Genomic DNA, 21,458 nt, shown 5'->3' with positions numbered 1-21,458 from the left:
AAACCCATAAAATGCAATGAAATCTATGGAAAAAGAGATCCAGAGCAAGAGCAAAGAATTGATATTGCATTCTCAATCATGTCTATGAAAGCTGTTGTTTTCCGTGGCCCATTCGACATTGGTGTCGAGCAGAAGCCAAGGCCCCGAATCGAAGATGCTACTGATGCCATCATTCGAGTCAAGTTGGCAGGAATATGCGGAAGGTATGCACTGTACCGTACCAGAAAAAGTCCGATTGACTAATTCTGATGCAGTGAGCTTCACATGTATCGAGGCCATCAACAAACGGGCACCGGTCACATTATGGTAACTCTCATCACAACCTGGACGTTTTGGAATTGCTAACATTAAGTGGTAACCAAGGGTCACGAGTTTGTCGGCATTGTAGAGGAAATTGGAAATGATGTCGCCTTGTTTCGCCCGGGAGATGAGATCGTATCCATCTTTTCCCCAGTCTGGTAAGTTTCAGCGACAACTCAAAGTTCATGTTCAGATCCTAATCATAAAAAGTTTGAAATGTTGGTTTTGTCGCCAGGGCCTAACAAACCGTTGCGTCAATGGAGTGGCGTTTGGCACTCAATTGCTCAACGGTGGTCAAGCCGAATACGTGCGCGTTCCTTTCGCCGATGGGACCCTTCATCATGTCCCAGACGAACTGGATCGCCAATTGCTTATCATGATGTGCGACATCTTTCCAACGGGATACTACGGGGCGCAACGTGCTATTGAGGGACTTCGTACACAATATACTTCGAGACTTACAAGCTTCCCATCTGAGCAAGATAGCCACGCTATCTCGTGCGAGTCTTCTAGTTTGAACACAGAGAAGGAGAAACTTCGAGAATCCACTATCGTCATTCTTGGTTGTGGGCCGGTAGGAATTTGTGCTATTGCTACTGCTCGCTCAGAGGGGATCAAGACTGTGTTCGCGATTGATAGCGTTCAAGACCGCTTGGATGAGGCCGCGCAGTTTGGCGCAATTCCGATCATGCTCGGACAGGAAGATTTGAAAGCTCGAGTGTTTGAGGCAACTGATAATAGAGGAGCAGATGCGTGTGTTGAGGTTGTTGGAAATAAGGCAGCCTTGCGCTCTGCATTCGATCTACTACGGCCATGCGGTATTCTGTCATCAGTGGGGTTCCATCGAGGAGAGCTACCATTTACAGCACTTGAGTGCTATCAAAGTAACATCACGTTCGTCCGTTCCTTCCCTGACGAGCTTTCCTAGACTAACTCCATGTCTCAGTGTTAATTTTGGACGCGTCCCTGTCCGTACGGTTTTCGAGGATGCGTTGCAATGCTTGGCAGACAACCAGGAAAAGATGCAGAGTTATATTACGCACGAGTTTCCACTGGATGATGCGGCTAGAGGGTATGAGGTATTTGAGCAGAGGAAAGCGCGAAAGGTCATACTCAATGTTTCGAACTAGCTGAATTGAAAGTAAGCGTTTAAAGTTCAAGTTCAGCCATCTGTAAACTAGGATGATGAATATGGTGATATCTAGTTGTCAATACAGATAATGGAGACCTCTCATCCCGATAACAGTGAGGCTCACACCCTTGATACTACTGTCCAAGATGGACGGTGCTTATTACGAGAGCTCTTCACTGTTCTCCAACACGGCTGCCGCGGCTTCGCAAAAGCTGGTTCGGCTAGCTTCGTAAAATACTCGATCTAGTGAAGCGAGTTCAGGATGGGTGCAGTAGGATGAAATGAGTCGGATGATTATCAATGAAATCATTTCTGACGCGGCATTTTGGCCCAGTCATGATTTGATGTTTAACTACGATCAAGATACCGTCCGGGTCAAGAAAAGCCCGGGAGCAAGATGGGCCCCGGGACCTGCTCGGCCGAATCACCGAGTATCTCGTCATCGACCCTTCGGCTTCTTGTCTCGTCCCCGCTCTTCGACAATTCGACCCGATACTCCGACTAACGCCGAATCTGCAGCTCGGTGAATCTTCTTTGAGTGACGGCCATGGATGTTTCAAATATGGAATTGGTTGAGTCGAATGACCGACGCACACGCGTGGCCTGTCGCCGATGTAACTCCAAAAAGATCAAGTGCAACGCCCAGAGAGGGGTTCCATGTAAAGGATGTGTATCGACCAATACGGAATGTGTGCTTATAGAATCACAGCGTGGACGGTATGTGCCGATCTCTGTCTAATTGTACCTAATTCTTTTGCTGATGTTTGCCCACTTAGGTACATTCGCAAAGGGTCCAGGGCTGCCAGGAAATCGCGAGTCTCTCGAAATGATAGAGATATACCACGAGTAAACCACTCATCGGCTATCCCTACTAGCGAAATCGATCATATTTCCCCATCGGAAATAGGTCTGCCTCCCCATAATGATGTATCAAGTTCCACTCGAGGAACACTGGAATTACCTGATCAGGACAGTGATCGCAGGTTCTACTTGCACATCGCGGACCAAGGTCTCAGCTCAACACCTCAGCCTATCTCAAGTGAAAGAGGAACCCTGTTTCTCGGCGAATCATTTAGCTTGACGTATGTCGTTCACGACGTTTTGGCACCCTTCCTCAGTACAGAGTGTGCTCCAAATTATCGCAGACGCCTCCATTTCCCAGTCGATGAGGGATTTGACCAATCCAGTCTAGGCCAACAAAAGATGGTTGGGGCGCAGATGAAGCTGCTGCGAAGCAGAGACCTTTTGTTCCAACCAGACCAGAGAGCCTTGGAACAGCTCCTTGCAGGATACTTTAGGTGGTTTCATCCCGCGTTTCCCGTGCTCGAAAAATTCACGTTTTTGCAAAAATGCAGCAGGAACGAGTTATCATTACTTGTGCTGAATTCTGTTCTCATGATTTCTGTCACGGTCTGCGAGGAGGAAGTGCTTGGCCTTCTTGGTGTTCACGACCGCTACAAAGCACGCGAGTTGTTTTACAACCAAGCCCGTGCATTATATGAGACGGACTCTGACCCCGATAAGCTTAACAACGTGGTAGCTGTTTTCTTGATCAGTTTCTGGTGGGGTGGCCCTAATGATCAGAAAGACTCGTGGCATTGGCTGGGGATTGCAATAAGTTCGGCTCAGAACCTTGGCATGCACCGTTCGTATGTATACTCTACTTGATTCATACATTGGTATCTGTGCTAATTTGTATCCTTTGCTCAGAGCAGCAAAGTCTCATATGTCTAGTCATCGAGTGCGAATGTGGAGGCGCATATGGTGGTGTTTACGAGTAGGTACTCACTCTGGTCTTGGGGTACTTACCCTCTAACATAGTCAATTTTAGATAAGAGATGTCTTGGTCAGTAGCTCGATTGGCCGGCCACAGCACTTTTCTATATATGACTGCGACGTGGAAATGCTATCACCGCATGACCTAGAAGGCGAGTTTCAGAGTGAACAAGAGGTCCACTACGCTTGTCAGATGGCCGGTCTTTCCACTATCAGTAGGCATTCCCATTCTGCTTTGTATCGAATTGGGCTGAATAGTGAATGTAGTGAGTGACATCATTGCCTCAAGATATGCAGCAGTCAAACCAGATCATCCTGCGCAGAAAAAGATACAGCTCGAGAAAGAACTCGACGATTTTCGGTTGCAAATACCCGAAATTTTGAGATACACGGGGATTAATTCAGACAGCAAAATATGTCTATGGTCATCAATGCTGTTGATGGCATACAAGTGAGTTCCGTCCAGTGATGACCTGCCTATCATACTGAACTAGGGACAGCTTTGGGGTTATTCTGCTTTGTCGACCCCCGCACAATAAGGGTTCAGACATGTCTCAATTATGGGGCAATCATTCCAAAGCATTAGCAGCGGCGAATGAAGTCACTCGGGTGATCGAGGATATTCTATCACTCTCGATGGGAAGAGTCTGCCAAATCCACACGTATGAATACCCGCCCATGAATAACATGTGAGATCTGGCTAAATCTTGACAATAGAATTCCTGCACTCTTCAACTCCCTCGCTATACACGTTTTCATGATATGTACCTCGCGCGCTATAGGGCGGGAGCTCGCCGAAAATCGAGCACGTACGTGTATGCTCGGCCTCACGTCCCTACAGGAATCCTGGCCTGTTAGTGGGTGGATTTTGCGGCTGTTCGTTTATATAATGGACCGGTTGAAGAGTATATCGAAACTACCGACTGCTCCTGGGCTTAGGCAGGGCCTCTTCAACGCAGGTATTCACCCGAGGTCGGGCTCACACTGCTCCCTGATTCCCCAACTCGATAAGCCGACCGCAGACACCCCCCTACGCCAGATGCGTGATCATAGAAACATACCAAACCAGCAGACACAGACCGACACACCTGCCACTGCAAACATATTTGAAGATTTTGACATATTTCCGGAGATGTTTTTCCCCGATCAGAATTACGAGGGTCAGGAAGTGGGTCAAGCGGACTTTTTTGATCTATTACGAGTCCCCGACTGGGACAACATGGCTACATCATTCAATACCTGAGAATTTAAAAAGGGCTTGTTAGTTAGTGCCAATAGGGCCTTCTATGTATAAGCAAGCAACTTCTGTGGTCGTAACCTTATCGTCCAAAGCGAGGCAAAAAGAATTCAAGTGAACTCCTACCGATTATATATCTCAGTGACCCGTAACGCGAACATCCTTGAGCACCATTGACTTATCCAAAAGCAGAAAGGAGTTTTCCCCTACGGCCACACTTCTCAGTCTCCAAATATAGTTCCTTTGATTTTCAAGGCGATTTAATTTTGATCATACAAATGGTCGCTGACTGGGCACACTGGCGTGATGACATAAAACGGCCCGTGGGGGCTAAATAGGTGTGTCCCGCAGACACGGATCTCCGTCTCCGATCATTCGTTTTGTAGCACGAGGTACCCTCGGAATATTCCATCCACTTGCTGACATTTAAGGTTTTAGCTCAGGTCTGTTGCATTTCTCAGCTACGTGTCTGTGGGGCGAAACGCTGGTCCGTCCCCGTTCATCATGGACGAGGCAAGCGCAGTCCGCATGCCGAAGGCATGCAGGACATGCGCCAAGGCAAAGGTTCGCTGTGAGCCCCAGAGTGAAGGCCCTTGTAAGCGGCAAGTATCTGCAGATTCTTGAACCTTTGGAATAGGACTTTTAGCTAAAAGTCTCTAGATGTCGTCGTCTCAATAAGGACTGTAGTGGCCAAGCGCCTGGAGCTCACCGACGGCAAAAAAGTAAGCCTGCCAATGGGTAAGTTGTCCATCGAGAATATCCGGCCAATCCGGGCTTGGCTGATTGAACAGTGACGTTGCTGCCTTGGAAGCCAAATTAGACCGAATGGTCGCTTTACTAGCTGCTTCTGAGCGACTTCCTAGAAGTCTCTCATCAGACGTCGTCTCATCGCCAGGGTGCTTCTCTGCGACTTCCAGGAGCATGGATGCATCTACGCCAGGAGATGGAGAAGACCACGCTCTGTTGGAGAAATATGCCAAGATGATGATACCCATGTTCCCTTTCGTTCCAATACCGCCTCATATGACGATTGAAGATCTACGTCGTGAAAGGCCATTTCTACACTTGAACATCTCAATGATCGCCAGCCCGAACCCTGAGCGCCAACGAGAGCTATCAAAGGCTATCAAGGAATATTTGTCAGACCGTATCATCATGCAGGGGCAGCGGAGTCTAGATCTTCTTCAAGGGCTGCTTGTCCACCTGGTTTGGTTCATTTCCGTCTCTCGTATATCTCAACAGAACTTCTCTGGTCCGATTGACGGCCCTGTGTCCGATTCAAAGCTACCCTCTCAAGGAACTGCTCAACTAGATGCTTTTCTACATCTTACTATGGCACAGGCAATTAGTTTGGGTTTGAACCAGGATCCACGCAGCCCGAAGACAATGAATCAGCCCATCGCCTACCTAAGTCAGGCTGACCTCCATCGGGATGGAAGTCCGCCTCGTACGATAGAGGATCGTCGAACGTTCTTGGGCTGCTACTATGCAATGACGATGTGCGTACTGGACCTCCGCCCTGATATTTGTTGGGAAACACTGACGGGAAATACTGACGATACTTAAAGGTTATCGGTCTGTGCCAAAGATATGGAATCATTCCTGTTTACTCAGTACGCGAATGAGTGCTGCGGGATATTGGAAGACTCTCTCGAGTGTCCTACAGACAAATACGCGGTTCAACTCGTGAGAACCATGCATCTTGCCGAGAATATCAATCAGACGATGACTGTGCGTGAGGTCTCCTCCTCAGTCCCCTCCGCACCGCTTGGTATGAGCTTGCGATGGCATCAAGCCGAGCTTCAAAAGCTGAGAGATGCTCTCTCGTGTGAGGAGCCACACGCAGGTATGTAGACGACTTCTAAACTGTATACTGGTTTTCCATATGCTAACTCTACTCGGTACTACAAAAGCCATACTATCCTTTCACTACGATACGCTTGAGATGTTACTATATCGCAGCTCCCTCAACAACGAAACCTCAGACAACGAATATGGCAACTACCCTGTAACACGACTGGATCTCCTCTATCGCTGCCTGGAAGCCACGAAATCCTTCTTTCACCATTTGTATACCCTTCCGGCCGTATATTTCCGCTTTCTTCCCTTTACAATATCCAGCCAATTCGGGCAAGCAGTCGTCACATTGTCACAGTTGACCCTTTACCAAGCCGCGAACGGCGCTTGGGATAGCGCGTATGTCAAAAACACCATTGACTTTGACCAGACCGTCGATATGCTAGGACAGAAGTTGGACGAGGCTCGAGCTTTGATCCCAAAAGCAGGCGAGCAGGATGCAGTGTCCTCTACTGAGCCGCCCGAGATTTTCCGGAGACTCGCTGCTCGAATTAAAATGATGAAGGCGATGCATCGACGCAGACAAGAAGCTCAAGAGAAGGCGCAGGCACAAGAAGCCGTTGAAGAACCGTGTGATATCAATTACATGTTGAATTTGCCGGCAGACTTTTTCATTACTGATTCTGATTTTTATGATTTTGCGGGGGCTTTCAGTGGTTCCGGTATGATGTGAGAGATGTGCTGTTGGGGTGTTAGTGGAGATTCCATGCCCACGGAGACGGAATTCCGCTCCCTGTCACCTTTTCAAAGTTCTGCGGATAACTTGACCTCTCATACGAGAAGGGCAGACTTTAATGAGAACATGCTTCCAAAGCTCCAGTCCGCTGAAAGAAAGAAGAACATCATTCTAGCGCCCGAAAACTCTTAACAGCTGGAGAAGGTCAAAGGAGTTGGGAAATAAGTGGAGTTTTCGGTGACTACGCTCGTACAAGGATGTGATAGCTGCATCTATTTTGATCTCCCGGTAATGACAAAGGGTATTCTAATGGTTCCTTCTCCAATATTAAGAGATTATGTATTTCCATATAACGTTATTACAGGGCAACAGCACCGACAGCAGCGGCAACAATAGCCATGACACCAGCCAGGTTGGTAGCAGCGAATCCACTAGCACCACCAGTATGAACGGGAGTCGTAGCAGAAGTGGTCGAGTTTCCAGAGGCAGTGGAGTTTGCGACCTTTGAAGTAGACGAAGTAATCGTAGTCAAAGAGACAACGGGCGAGCTAGTCGGCGCAGCGGTGACCATGCTCCCCTCGCTCTCAGTCTGAGTAGTGGTCTTCTCTGAAGCTTCGCCAGTCGCGGTAGTCTTGGTGGAGGCGGTGGTTTGCGCGACGGTGGTGGTAGTAGCGGCCAACTTGCCGTTGGGACCCCAGCCGGGCATGTAGCTGGGAGTCAAAGTCGCAGTGCCGGAGTAGAGAGGGCAACCGGGCTGGGTGGTCTTGGGAGGAGCACGACCGCCGCCGCAATCAACGAAGTCGCAGATCTCGCCGGTGTCGGGAACCCACCAGATCATACTGGCCTCGTGCCATTGATTGGTGGTCTGGGATGAGATGCAGCCGCCGAGATCAGTGCGGGCAGTCGCGAGGCCAGCAAGGCCGAGAAGGACGGGCAGGGCAAAAGCCTTCATTTTTGCGAATGGTTTGAAACGAATGGATTGGTGCAATATGCAGTTAAAGAGCGGTCCCGGGTTTGGCGGGTTCAATGAGCGACGGCGAAGGAAATGAAGACTGCGCGACGAAGAGCATTTCCGAAACGGCGCGTGAGCGTTGTCTTATATGTCATTGTTCTTGGTCCCTCCGGCATTGGGATCTGGATTGGATCTAGTACCAAACTCTCCGGCAAAGCCACTGGTCACATCTTGCTTTGGGCCAATCTAGTCCTTCCAAAGGCGCGAAAAGAGGCACTTTGGGGTCCCTGCCAAGAAGCGAGTGGCGGGCATTGCCGACACGCGATTGGACTGCCGGCCTCGAACCGACCCTGGTGGATGGGGGCTAAACCGTTATAAGCACTTCGTGAGCCTCAAGGGGTCAAGGGTCTTGTTTTTGGGGGGTCCAGCTATTGATCCTGACTCGGGGCGTCCGGCATGTTTTATTGGCCTGGTAGATTTTGTAATTTGGTGGCTCTTCAAGAAGAAGAGGCTTTGCACCCCTGGAAGGTGATGCCGAACCTCCGATCTGGGGAGTTATTTTTAGCGCGACTTGAATCATGGGGAACATTATGTACTACTTCCATCGGAAAGCAATTTTGATGGCGATCATCTTTTGTGGGTTATTGACACAGTCGATCGAAGGTTGTTTATTGTTTCGACGTGGCCGAGACAATCGAAATCCTTACTGCGGGTCTTCGGGCTTTGGTGCCCTGGTGCCTCAGGCCCTTTTCTACAGTGCGTCTGTTGATCAACGACGTCTATACAAACAAGAAGGTTCGAGACTTAAACGTGTACAAATTGGGGAAAGCTATCCCAAAATAAATAACTGTTCTCTCTCATCTACCACTTAAAAATTTGAAGACTGTATAAAATTCCTCCTTACATCATGGACGGAGGAAAGCACGACCACCGTCAAATGCGCTGAGCACGCGCAATAAAGACCGTCTTGTGGTGAGTCTTGCCTCCTTTCTCGAACACAAACTGCTCTGGAATCAGCTCATAATCAAATCCGGCCCCCAATCCAGCATCCTTGAACAACTTCTCCATGTCCTCCCGCGAAAATCCATGCGTCTGTACTGTGTGGGCTGCATCGCCGAAGTCGTGTCCTTCCTTCGCATGGCTGTGGCCATGGCCATGATGTCCGTGATTATGGCCGTGTCCATTATCGTGGCCAGATGCAGGGATCAAATCGATGATCAAGAACGAACCACCTTTCTTCAGTCGTGATGCTAGCCGTTGCAGTGCAACACCCGGATATTGAAAGTGGTGCAGGGCCATGCTAACGGCCACGACATCAAATTCATTGTAATCAGGACCAGAGAACTCTTCCGGGGCAGGCTCCGCTAGCAGGTCGGCCTTGTAACCGATCATTTTGTCACTGAGCCCAATGGTACTAGCATTGCGGTTGAACTCGGCCACCATTTTCTCAGAGACATCAATGCCGATCACTTTGGTCAAGAAGGGGGCCAGTGTCTGTTAAGTTATATCAGCTTTGATTCGTCGAAGAACGGTGTATTCATTAAGATACTCACCATCGAGACGATACCGGGCCCGCAGGCATATTCAAGTAGCTTAACTTCTTGGCCGTTGCCCGCTTCGGTGTCGGTCCATCGATCACTGAGCCAAAGTCGGTGCTTAAGCGTCTGTGCAGCAATGATTTTCATAGAGTCGGCAAATTTGCTCTGATAGGTCGTCGCCATTTGACTGCATAGGATTTGAGTTAGTTGACTGTTGGTATATGTCGGCGAGGTCCAGTCGAGGGGGCCTTACTCGAAGTATGCTCGATTGGCCTCAGTAAATTCGGTCATGTTGGCAACGAGATCAATGTTAATACTTTGCAGCAAGTATATAGTCACTTCTAATGAGTTGTGAAAGTCTTGGATTAGGTTGAGATGGTGTGGATGAAGGAACCGGAGTTGGGTGGAAGGAGGTTATTTATGTGGTGGTTCGGAGACATCTTCGGACACTTCCACTGCACCAGTAGACTAAACTTTCCACAGTAATTGCCCACCACCAGATCTCTCGGAGATATTACTAACCTGCAAGGTAGATCAAAGTCTCCGAGTTCTATTCCTGTTCCTCACGCTAACCTTAGATTATTTTTCAAAAGTCTACGACGGCTCCGCGAGGCTAAGGTGGCTGTGTCTGAAGTGCTCAAGAGTTCTAAGAGATGACTAGCTCTATCTAGCGCGGAGGACCTCGTATAGCGAGATTCCAAGCGACCAACTACTAGATCATGATCCTATATTCAGAAGGAAGGGTTATTCGATTCAAAGGTGGAGCATTGAAGTATCCCTCCTGCCTAGGAAACCAGGAACAACCAGCTCCCTTCACCGCCCGCCGAGCTCCAAACTGCCAAAAAGACATCATCAGCTCCGGACTCCTCCAATCCCCACACCCAACACGACTCTCCTTCCTGATCCTCTATCCTTTAACCTAATCGCCATCTACATCTGCCTGTGATTCGATCGATAAACTCTCATTGACCCCCCGCCTCCCGCTCTCCGCCATGGATGCCTCCAAGATCCCCGATTTCCTGGCCGAGCAGCAAGCACAAGGCACGCCCGAGACGCAGACCTATTTCCTTACCTTTGAAGATTTCTGGGAGCGGAAACTATGGCATCAGCTTACCGATGCGCTGGTTGAGTTCTTCCGTATGAAGGAGAGCGCGCCGCAGCGCTTGGCTATCTTCAAGGCATTTGTGTTGAGCTTCGCCGATCGGATCAATCAGCTCAAGTTTGTGTCGTTGGGATTGATGGCAGCAACAGAATGTCCTGGTAAGCGTAGATATAGGGTCCAGATATCTTGTGGCCTTGGTGTCCTGTCTTGGATGTTGAACATTGCTAATGGTTGTCCTGGCATGACAGATGACAACGAACGGCTCGCGTTCCTCACAGCCCTCTCCAACAAGGTCAACAAGCCCGAATCACAAGATGCGTACGTCTATGCGCTCGCCGACGTGGCCAACGTCAAGTTGCGACTACCGGATCTCGATGGAGCACAGAAGGATCTCGCCGCTTGCCAGAAGGTGCTGGACTCGTTCGACTCGGTCGAGACCGTCGTACATGCGTCATTCTACAAAGTGAATGCCGATTATTATCACGTACGTATAGTCAACACAAGCCTGGACGTATCGAAGCAGGCATGCAAAGCTGGAGGTAAAAGACAAAACTAACGATATCCCAGACTAAGCAAGAATTCGCCTCCTTCTACAAAAACGCCCTCCTCTACCTGGCCTGCATCGACCTCGAAGAACTCCCCGAGACCGAGCGCGTCTCCCGCGCCTACAACCTCAGCGTCGCCGCGCTAGTCTCAGACTCAATCTACAACTTCGGCGAGCTCCTCCTGCACCCGATCCTGGATTCCCTGACCGAGACACCACACAACTGGCTGCGCGATCTGCTCTTCGCCTTCAACCGGGGCGACCTGACCGCATACGACGTGCTGGCCGGCAACATTAGCAAGAACAAGCTGCTCGAGTCGCACCGCGTGTTTCTGTACCAGAAGATTTCGCTCTCCGCCCTGACGGAGATGGTGTTCCGCCGCCCGCCGCATGACCGTTCCCTCTCGTTCGCTGATATCGCCTCCGAGACGAAGGTGCAGCCTGATGAGATTGAGCATTTGGTTATGAAGGCGCTGTCGCTGGGTTTGCTTAAGGGGTCGATCGATCAGGTCGCACAGGTGGCGCACATCCACTGGGTGCAGCCTAAGGTGTTGGATATGAAGCAGATTGACGGCATGCGGAACCGTTTGAAGGATTGGGATGCGGGTGTCAATCAGCTCGGTCATTGGATCGAGGGTGTTGGTAAGGATGTCTGGGCTGCATAGACGGTGTACACGTATTCCTTTCTAGCCGCTTTTTATCTATAATGAATGAATAGGGTGGTTCCTGCTTGCATGAACCTGATGGTTCTTATATTCTCGTTTATTGGTAGAGTAGTTGCTAGACTTGGAGTGATAGCATAGATATAGAAAATGATTAAAACATAGAGGATCCCAACAGGACGCATCCAATCAACCAAGCCGGCCACCACACACACCAGACCACCACTTGCGTCCACATGCCCCAGACATCCCATCCGAACGCAGCTTGAGTGAGCACGGTCTCAATAGGCACACCGGTATACCAGCAGACGCCAATGAGAACGGCGGGCGGGGACAGAAGATTCAGCAGTGCGAGTCCCAAAACAGAGATGGGGTATCGCACAGCCGCGGCGCCTTGGATACGGGTAATGAAGGTTAGAGGGGCGCAGAGGAGGCCGATCATGAAAGAGAGGGAGAAATTGAGAGTAGCGAGCGTAGAGAGGGAAAGACCAAGCAGGAGCAGCGCGAAAGACTTGATCAAGAGGTATTGTTGGGGGACGATGGGCCTTGAGATTCCGAGGCCATTCGAGAGTAGTGCGGCCAAGATCAAGGGGAGGACCACGTCTACACCGACAAAGATGTAGGTAGCAGCAGTGAAATACTTTGAGCGTAGTTAGTATATACTCTCTTGCTGAATGGGGGGAATAGCTCACCTGGTGGAAGATTGTGTTAAATATCCACAGAGGAACGAGACCAATCAAATGCAATCCGCTGACCAGCGTAAGTGGCAAGGCCAGGACACGCTCTGCGACGGTACTTCCATTGAGCTTGCTCTCGGTTACTTCCTTCTCAGTCACTGTGCCAGAGGGCTTTTCGCTCTTAGACTTGGGAGTATCAGAGCCAGCGGACACACCGGGCTTAGAGTCCGAGTAGTAGCCGGTTCGCATCCACAACGCAATCGCCATGATAGTGAAGTTGCCTGCGATCAGCATGGCACTAGGCAAATAAGTTCCAATGCTGACGAAACGATTAGACTGCATGAGCAGATAGAAGAAAAAACTCTGGTGCAAGTGCTCGAGTAAGTTGTTCAAGCTACGGCAAAGACTTTCAATTGTCCGACCCAGGGCCATCTCATCTTCCCAGCCCTCACCCTTGGGCTGGAGAGTGATGGCGTCAATGTGATATGGCATGAAACTACTGTGCGCTCCGGTAGCATAGCCGAGGCCTTGCTTGGTCATGCCGCGCAAAATCGTCTTCAGACGGTCCTGGTAGGAGTCGTCGTGCTTCCACATTTCTTGTAGATTGGCCCCAATGCCCATCTGCCCACCTGCGATGGCCACAGCAGTGTTGAAGAGATCAAGATTTGGCAGTTGACCATTGACACCATCATAGACAATGTGAAGTGTGTGGAAGTGGTTCTCGAAAGGGTATTCGATGACCAGCGCGCCTTGCAACGCGCCACTCTTCAATGGCAGCGGTTGTACGGTCGCAGGGTGCAGGTCATGGTAGGCATCGATCCATGCTTGGGTTCCGGTTTTGCTGTCAGGTGGGAAAACGAAGATGATATCCTTAGACCAAAGCGACCAGCCTAGTGAAAACGCATCAGTGCTTGTTTGAGGGTATGCAGGCCCGAGTCGATGTAGAGTGACACTCACGTTTGAAGTATCTGGCCAGCGTCAAGGCAAGTGTCACACCGTTCAGGTTCAACTCGTCATCCGCGGTCTTCCACGCTGCGACCAAGACAATTGCCTCCGTCGCATCACCCCGCGGCGCGTGGATGATACCATAGACGTTCTCTCCTTGGTAGCCAATTCCTGCAGAGGTGTACTCGTATTTCTGGGTTGCAACTTTTAATCCAGCAGCTTGCAAGATCGAAAAGATTTTGTTAGAGATCCTTTTCTCATTATCAGCACACTGTTCAGCTCGAGTTGTTCTCCCGATCGCTTCACGTACGCTGGTGTTGACACCACCTCAGGGTTCAGAGGCCCATTCTCACGACCCTCCTGAATCAATGCTTGGATCTCCTTCTTGTACCCTCGGAAGATGTTCTGCTCACTGCCGGTGAAATAGGCATGGACTTGACCCGGCAATAACGCATTCTCGGAGATGTAGGTTTGTCGGGAGTAGTCGTTCAAGGGAAGGAGGAGCAGCCAGACGACACCGACAACGATGCAAAGGAAGGAAAGTATATTCGGCAGGCGAACGAAGAGAAGCTGGGGGTTATTCCGCAAGTTGCGGATCGCAGCTAATAGGAGTATATCGCTGTTAGGAACTGGATCTTGACGTCAAGGTTGTAGGTTTGTGAGGGGAAGGGGTTTTCTTGCTCGGCATCGTATCTTTCTTAAATACTCACATTTTAGCGCCATTGAACGAGAACCATTGGGGAATAGAACTCCCAATCCACCACGACGAGCTGGTCAAATGAATGTTCCGTCGAGTGGACGGTGAGAGGCCAGCTTGTTGCGGAGTCGCGGAGCTCGGCGTTGTTTACGGGGAATTTACGACCGACGGAAGAGACCAAATGCGCAAGAATTATAGATGTAGTTCGCTATGCATGATCCTATCCAAATTCCCCCTTGCACCTGACCAAGACAATGAAAGTAACTATGACAAAATATACACGTAAGATTAGGTAGTCGTTGGCATAATGCAGGACGTTCATGCGCCGAGGCGCTGGGAAGTGCCCAAAAAGCTCATGGGCACCTGGTTTCCACTGGAGCCGGCCGCGCTCGAGGGCAGAACACCGTATCGGCCGTAGGTCTTCTGGTCGACAGACACGTAGTGTGGGAGTCTTCCGAGGAGGTTCAGCTTGCCCTCGATCCAGCGAAGGACCTTCTCTGGGGGCACGAAGACCTTCAGATAACCGAGTCCGACTGGGTCAATTAGCAACCGAATTCTAACCAATCTGCTCACATAGAGCCTGAAAGAGGAAACTTACAGAGATAACCAACAAGGATGGCACAGAGATGGCCGAGGAAGCTGACGTTTGAAACCAGGATGGAAAGGACAGCGCAGGCCAAGAGAGGCGATGTCCAAGTGGGGATTTTGTACGGGCCCAGGCTGTTATCCGTTAGGTACAGCTTGGATAATCATCTTGAGACTTTCAACTCACCTGAAGTAGGGGTTAGACTTGAAAGTCCGGATCGCCTCGGAACCCAAAAGAAGAAAGACCCAAACGCTATAAACCATATTAGACACGTTCTGAGAGCGGCACGCTAGAGACAGATACTCACCTCGATCCAACGACGGAGGTGTTGCGGTGCAGAATCACCTTCTCAATCAGTAGGTAAAGTCCAGCCGGCACGGTAGAGAGCGCTGTCGAACGAAATTCAGTCAGTACAAGTGTACCTCCACAGCAATCAGACTCGGGCGAATGGCTGAATCAATCCACTCCTCGAAAGACCACGACCAAGGTGCTACTCACGTCCAACAAACAAGGCAATTGATGTAAGCGTGCCGTGCTCCGCCTCGAACCGTTCCAAAAGGGGTGTCAAGGCCAAGGTATTCAGGAATGCATGGAAGAAGCCAGTATGAATGATGGGATAGGTGTTCAGTCGGTACACTATAAAGCATATCAGCTCATTGTTCATCGAGATATTGTTCAGAGCCGAGACACCCGGCAGAGTCATGCGTACTGGTTCCGAGGTTGATTTTATCCGGGATCAAAGCACCCCATTCCACCACACTCCAGATAGTCTGTAGCTCGAGCAACCAGAATGCAAGTATGACCAGAAGAACGAGTCGTGTGAACAGCGGCAATCGCACGAGGTAGGATCGAACCCGACCCGGATTGAAGGGCAGCGGGGGTAGAGCGGCCGGAGTAGCCATATCGAGTGGCGGACGAGGTTTATGGGAATCTGACGGAATAGCACAGCGCGCGGGTACCCGAGTGACAAGAATCAGGTTCTAGAATGGCAAACGCGTGGGACAACGATTCGGTCACCGTTTTCTAGACCTCGAGTTTCGAGGGGCAGGTGGGACAACTGGGCGAGTAGCGCAGACGGGACGCGACGGGCTCAATAAGGAGATCTCTGTCTAGATGGTATTATGTTGCCCTGAATAGTATGAGATCGGATAGGCAACTATTCGGTGGCCAGTATAATTAGTGAGGGCACAACATAGTACCACCGAGCGTTCGGACTCAGTAGTGTTCGGTCTCTGCCAGGGATAACTCACAAGACACGCGATCCGTTGGTCGGGCTTCAAAAACGCGACCGGCGGGGTAGGATCAAACACAGACCGCAAAGTTCTGAATAAATCGGCAGGAAGCGACAACCCCCAAGCAAGGAACAAAGCAGAACAAGAAAGTAGGGTAAGAGAAGTGATTGTGAAGTTCTCCGGGGTCCCGTAAACTCTGGGGGCTTTTCGGAAAACCGTGGCCGCGACGATCCCCGCTATTCCTAATTTGGAACTGGTCCACTCTGTGGGAGACTAACTACTGTATATGCTACATAGTAATATACTATATAGTATACTAGTAAATACGAGAGAACGATTGGAAATGTTTCTCATCAACCCATTACCCTGTCAGTACTATTCTAGGAAACCCATTCATTCAACGACAGTATAACACCATTCCGATCTCTCCACTGCACATCCACGAACCTAGACTAGGAACGTCAATATCCCTCGTCTTTATGACACCCAACAGTTACAAACAGATTTTCAGGCTAAATTAGACGATTCCATTCATACCATAACTCCATAGACCTCGGTGAATATGAGCAGCGCTCCTTAAAGTCGATGCTAGAGTAGCCGAAACGAGTCCCTTCTAGGCTTCGAGGGTTCCTCGTGGCGAAGCACCAGTACTAGACTGGCGTTGGGCGGAACTAGTTGTTGACTTTCTCGAGGAGGAGTTAGTTTTAGATCCCTTTGCAGACTTTGCGAAATAAGAGTCAGTTCCATGTCCGAATCATGTCCCAATAAGCCTTAGGTGAGGGAGTTCTTCCATACACGTTTTTTATGTCTGCCCTCCGCCTCCGCCTTCCAGCAGTGGAACACGCTCTGTAAGCTCGGAAGAGTGCGATCTTGCCCGTATGCTGCGTTGTATGCTAGAAGGATCTCCGGCCAACGCATTTTGGAGGCTTTCCGCTGTGCGATGAACTCGTATCCGCTTTCATTTTCCTCGTCTGTTCTTCGTTTTCGCCCGCTTTTATTTTCCTCGTCTGTTTTCCGCATTCGCAGTTTCATGATGCGCCTCGAGGGACTCGCGTTGCTTATGCTCGTAGCGTCGGCGTCACTCCCATCGATTTCAATAACTTCGTCCGGCGAATCACTCATTGACCGGCCATTTCTCAGGGAACTTCTGGTGAGTACGGGCTCGTTTGGGGAAGTGACGTCTGTCTCTCGGGTCTCCTCTGTCTGTTGCGTAGTTGGGAGAATAGCTGGTAGGATATCCGTGCCGGGCTCTTCAGGTCTAACATGGTCGATGTCCTGCATTTCCATGTCCTCGTCTGAGCTCTGATCGGTGGAAGAGTCCTCACTAGATATCTCATGGCCAATATCGCCTCTCGTATCGTATACTATGGAGTTTGGCGGAGACATTTCCCGTGATTTCAAAGGAGGTTTCGGAGCTCTAGAATCCTGAGATGGCTCTGACAGAGATCGCAAGTAGCCAGCTATCATCCTACGCCGTTCATTAAACCTCGTAACAATTGCCTTCTTGCTTCGGACAGCTGTTATTAAGGATCAATCTATGTCCAACTAAGAAGTAGTACATATAACTTACCAGCCAGCAGTTTAGTTTCATAATCATCCAACTCTTCGATCGAAGCTTCGAGGGCCTCATCCTCCTTCTTCATATAATCTGGGTCAGGGCATGATTGAAAAACCTTGCGGAAGTGGATGAGGCACCGTCTGTCATACTCCGATAGCCGCGACGGTTGCCCCTGGAAACTATGTTGATAAGTGCCATCCTCTTGCAAGACAAGATCAGCATTTACTGCCTCTCGAATGATATCCACCACATTCCGAGGCGGGGTGGGCCCATTATCTCCGGTTTCATCTGCCAGTGGACCTGGTCCCCGTGGATTGGCTTCGAAAGCACCGGCGTTGGGCACCTGCGGATCCTGATCTCTGTGTCGAAAAACACTCGTGTTTTCATCAGCAGCAGCTTGATAGTTATCCATTAGGCTGACTACCCGTGACAAGGTTGGGTCCTTCCTAATATCGAAAATCTTCTTGTCTCGGTTGTATGTCACAAAATCCAGATCGGATGGGACCATGGTGGTAATGAGAGATGACGAAGAATCGCGGCCATGCGGCATGTCGGTATGCAGTAATAGAATTGTCTCCCAAAACTTAGAATGATCTTTTGTTTGGCTGCGAGAGATAAAGAAATCGGGAAAGGGGGGAGAAGGCAAATTTTGAATGGAGAAGTGCAAGGTCGGGGCTCTTAATCTTGTGACTTCGTTTGGTCGATTAAGCGCCCATTGATCCCGGCTCGCCGGGCGCAGAGGAAGGAGTCACGTACACGTACTTTTGCTGTGGCCTCCGCACTCATTATAATCAACTGCTCAGCCTCTTCTTCCTTTTCTCATAATATTCACAGATTTATAAAAGGCACCGAAGATGGAATCCTTCGCAAAAATCTCAACTGAAATCATTTGTCTAATTCTCGGATCTTGCTGGACGGTCTTCAACAAATATCTCCCCGAGTGAAGGAAACCTCCTGGTGACGAGATGCATAATAATTCTAGAATTGAGCCTCATCAGCTTTATCCACGCGTTGATTAATGTGGAGACAGCCTGGATCGGACTCTGTCGAGTTGCGTACTCCCCCAAATCAGTTCGTCTCTCAAACACCTTTTAGCTGGCTTTTTCAACAGACCCAATGGACTAGGAACAAAATCTGACCTGTCGTTTGGCCCCCAAATGCACGTTTGTTCATCCGGCAGGGACATCCATTCTCTTCTCTCTCGATATAAGCGCACCTACAATTCTAGATATAAGAATAATTATCTTGAAAGTATGAGGGGCATCTTTAAGTTATTTCCGTGGCTTCTAGTGTCACCTTTCAACTCCAGTATGGGAGACCAAGAAGGGTTGCGCAGCTTGCGCCGAGTAGGATCACCACTGGCAAACCCCAAATGTGGGGAAGAGGTTCTTTTAGTTCAAGCAGGGATCCAATCAGCGTTACACTGCCCCTTTCTCTATTGGGCAATGCTCAACGTCTAACTAACAAGCGTCTAGTCGCTGATCTACCAGATTCAGAGGGACGTGGCTTGGATAGTGGTGTCCAGGGACTAGTTTCGCCGCAAGATATGCCAGGCAACTGGAATATGTAGAATATAGACTAGTGTGGAAGAAAAATGTTCCTTTGACCTAGGTAGGTCGACCCCAAAGTCGCTCGTCTAACGGCCGAATCGAGCCCACACAGTCGCAGGGCTTCTTCATTTGAAGGGCTGGTCAAAGGTTTCTTCAATCTCCAGGTAGTATTTCTTGTTAGCTATAGAGTGTGACTAGGTCAGCAACTCTGGGCGTCTTTCCTGCTGACGGATTGCCTCAAGAGGCTAGCATTGCAGAGTTATGTATAAAAAAGGTTGACACGACTCGCGAGGGATTCAGATTAGCGTGAGAGTGACTCCTTTATACCAATTTGATGATGGCAGCTTCATACTTCTCCCATTCGAATACTCGATAATCTGACATCCCGGGGTAGACCTCGTGCAGCTATTAGCATCTGATGGCTTGGCGCTCCTGTCAAAGGGTTACCGGATAGAGGGACTGGCTATTCTGGGCTTGGTCTAGACGACTGAAGCATCAAATCTCAAAAGAAATCGGAAAATGAAAAGGACTTGCCCGCACGGTGAATCGAACCCGCGATCTCGCTCTACCATACAAACTCTTATCGATGCTCCATGTACAGCTCACGATGCTCAACAATTTCACATCTATGCCACAATCATTGAACAAGACAAGATATCACCACCTAAACCACGTTTTTAATCGTTTATTTAGGGCTTATTATATTCTTTAAGATTTAGTGATTAATTTAGTATAAGTAAGCTATAATAAAAAATAATCTTAAACAAGATAATCCCGTAGGGGGGTCGGCCCCTACATCCCACCCACCCGCCGAGCCAACCGCCATCCGCCCATGCTCCACAGAAGCTTCCCAGCAACGTCGCAGATAACCTACCATAGGTAGCGAAAGTAACGAAGCGTTTGACCACTAGGTTACGGGAAGGCCCGGCGATAGATTTCAACTGGAAGTAAATGATAACACCTCAAGCGTGATAGTATTGGCTGTTAGTTTTTCGAACACCCCGGTGCTAATTATCCACGTTCTGCGATGAAACCATCGTTATATACAGGCAAATTCAACCTCATCCAGATCCACTCGCTTTCGAGACCCTCTTCGTCTTCTAATCCTCCTTTTGAATATCATGGAGCTCAAGTTCCTCGCCTGTACGACTTCCATGTCGCCAACCACCCTTTTTTTCTTCCCACAACCCCACCCCCCCCCCCCCCCAAAAGAGTCACGCACCTTTATTTTTCGAGATACGATGGCCTAGAGGGATGCCTTCGCCTGTTCAACTAAATGCAGCATCTCTGTCACAACTTTGGATTCTGGAAATGCTACCTCCCTCGTCAATATGTACCTCGATGTCTAAAGCGCGCTGACCATGAATCATCTCCTCCAGTGCTCGGACGACGCCTCCTTCTCGATGCCCTCGACGTTGATTCTCCATCGTACTCGCCTCAAATTTCGTCTGTTACCGTCACCGCAATGAGCATATCCAGCTCATATGACATACGCCGGAATCCCGTTTTACGGACAACTCCATCCCCATTTTTATCCCTCGATGGCCATGCTCCACTTCTTCATAAACCAAGGCTTGGCTTCCCAGCTCCTCGAGTCCCAAGGATGACAATCTCCATTCTCCAGATATCGCCGACAGATAAGAGCACGCCGAGTATAAATATCCAACTTGAGCTCCCACAGATCAAAGATATCGGGCATAGCAAAAGTCATCATGATGGCGCGCTCACGAAGCAACGGCAAGGGTATCAGATCCAGGCTGGCATGATGTGGAATGAGGATCTGCGCCATGGTCGGTTGTAAATGTATGGGGACTGAAGTATTAAGGGTGGAAGCGACCACATCGCGGGGACTATCTTGTGTTGCGATGGGTCTGTAGAATGGTGACATGTAGGAGTTACTACATTCTGCAAGCTTTTGAAGATCAAAGCCCAAACATAGAGCATTGTTGAGAACTGCCAGCCAAATAGTGTCTCCCATCGTTTGGAGCGTGTTTGAGAGCGGATCGGCACCTCGGATGAGCGCTGTACCTGTGCTGGTTTCGTCGTCTACTGAAGCAGTCTTCACTTGGTAGTTTGAAATTGGTACATTCTCGGATATCTGGGGTTCAGACAATCTAGGTGGCAACGAACCCGGTAACGGTCGAGGCGCAAGGCTCCTTACTTTTCCGCTTGGGGCGATATTGGACTTTGGATTGCCCTTTTGTCTCTCTCCTTTGGGTAGTAATTAGCACCCAGGAATACAACAGCGTTCAATTATTAAGACGCACGATAGGCCCGCTGGGCAGCCTTGTTCTGCTCCCTCCTAGCCGGTGTGACAATTCGTTTCTTGGCTCTAGTGGCTGTGGTGTGAGGTTCGCGCCGGCGTCTGCCTTGTGTGTAGGAGGGTTGTGATTCGCTGGAGCATTCGGGATCCGTCATGGACTCGGATCGTAGTCTA

At 49.6% G+C, this 21,458-nt stretch overlaps 8 protein-coding genes across 8 annotated transcripts; 2 read left to right on the top strand and 6 right to left on the bottom strand.

Annotated features, from left to right (window-relative positions):
- Positions 1-78: 78 nt before the first annotated feature.
- Positions 79-6,975, top strand: N7496_002343 (transcriptional regulator family TF; the record flags this gene model as incomplete). Its single annotated transcript, XM_056695274.1, has 19 exons — positions 79-203; positions 255-306; positions 364-458; positions 511-1,194; positions 1,247-1,379; positions 1,796-1,955; positions 2,134-2,149; positions 2,407-3,077; positions 3,143-3,209; positions 3,287-3,423; positions 3,476-3,659; positions 3,709-3,870; positions 3,926-4,084; positions 4,148-4,376; positions 4,884-5,040; positions 5,106-5,183; positions 5,257-5,944; positions 6,014-6,291; positions 6,359-6,975. 19 exons carry the CDS (start codon positions 79-81, stop codon positions 6,973-6,975), a joined length of 4,692 nt encoding a protein of 1,563 aa, XP_056557486.1.
- Positions 6,976-7,336: 361 nt separating this feature from the next.
- On the bottom strand, positions 7,337-7,930 carry N7496_002342 (putative cell surface protein; the record flags this gene model as incomplete). The annotated part of the gene is made up of 1 exon (XM_056695273.1): positions 7,337-7,930. The coding sequence occupies one exon, from the start codon at positions 7,928-7,930 to the stop codon at positions 7,337-7,339; it is 594 nt and encodes a 197-aa protein (XP_056557485.1).
- A 933-nt stretch (positions 7,931-8,863) lies between these two features.
- On the bottom strand, positions 8,864-9,759 carry N7496_002341 (class I SAM-dependent methyltransferase; the record flags this gene model as incomplete). Its single annotated transcript, XM_056695272.1, has 3 exons — positions 8,864-9,424; positions 9,484-9,655; positions 9,722-9,759. 3 exons carry the CDS (start codon positions 9,757-9,759, stop codon positions 8,864-8,866), a joined length of 771 nt encoding a protein of 256 aa, XP_056557484.1.
- Positions 9,760-10,460: 701 nt separating this feature from the next.
- Positions 10,461-11,779, top strand: N7496_002340 (proteasome regulatory particle lid subunit RPN9; the record flags this gene model as incomplete). The annotated part of the gene is made up of 3 exons (XM_056695271.1): positions 10,461-10,728; positions 10,819-11,054; positions 11,138-11,779. The coding sequence occupies 3 exons, from the start codon at positions 10,461-10,463 to the stop codon at positions 11,777-11,779; spliced, it is 1,146 nt and encodes a 381-aa protein (XP_056557483.1).
- Positions 11,780-11,930: 151 nt separating this feature from the next.
- Positions 11,931-14,121, bottom strand: N7496_002339 (GPI-anchored transamidase subunit GAA1; the record flags this gene model as incomplete). Its single annotated transcript, XM_056695270.1, has 5 exons — positions 11,931-12,416; positions 12,469-13,343; positions 13,411-13,617; positions 13,752-14,000; positions 14,109-14,121. The coding sequence occupies 5 exons, from the start codon at positions 14,119-14,121 to the stop codon at positions 11,931-11,933; spliced, it is 1,830 nt and encodes a 609-aa protein (XP_056557482.1).
- Positions 14,122-14,413: 292 nt separating this feature from the next.
- Positions 14,414-15,583, bottom strand: rbd2 (rhomboid protease family protein RBD2; the record flags this gene model as incomplete). Its single annotated transcript, XM_056695269.1, has 6 exons — positions 14,414-14,628; positions 14,694-14,815; positions 14,868-14,933; positions 14,989-15,070; positions 15,180-15,317; positions 15,391-15,583. The coding sequence occupies 6 exons, from the start codon at positions 15,581-15,583 to the stop codon at positions 14,414-14,416; spliced, it is 816 nt and encodes a 271-aa protein (XP_056557481.1).
- Positions 15,584-16,684: 1,101 nt separating this feature from the next.
- Positions 16,685-17,979, bottom strand: N7496_002337 (uncharacterized protein; the record flags this gene model as incomplete). Its single annotated transcript, XM_056695268.1, has 2 exons — positions 16,685-17,430; positions 17,484-17,979. 2 exons carry the CDS (start codon positions 17,977-17,979, stop codon positions 16,685-16,687), a joined length of 1,242 nt encoding a protein of 413 aa, XP_056557480.1.
- Positions 17,980-20,552: 2,573 nt separating this feature from the next.
- Positions 20,553-21,439, bottom strand: N7496_002336 (bZIP transcription factor; the record flags this gene model as incomplete). The annotated part of the gene is made up of 2 exons (XM_056695267.1): positions 20,553-21,232; positions 21,289-21,439. The coding sequence occupies 2 exons, from the start codon at positions 21,437-21,439 to the stop codon at positions 20,553-20,555; spliced, it is 831 nt and encodes a 276-aa protein (XP_056557479.1).
- Positions 21,440-21,458: the final 19 nt, after the last annotated feature.

This window comes from Penicillium cataractarum, assembly GCF_028827025.1.
Source record: "Penicillium cataractarum strain IBT 29864 chromosome Unknown utg000002l, whole genome shotgun sequence".
Classification (NCBI taxonomy): Eukaryota; Fungi; Ascomycota; class Eurotiomycetes; order Eurotiales; family Aspergillaceae; genus Penicillium; species Penicillium cataractarum.
The sequence above is the reverse complement of the archived record's forward strand: the minus strand, read 5'-3'. Positions and strand labels throughout refer to the sequence as shown.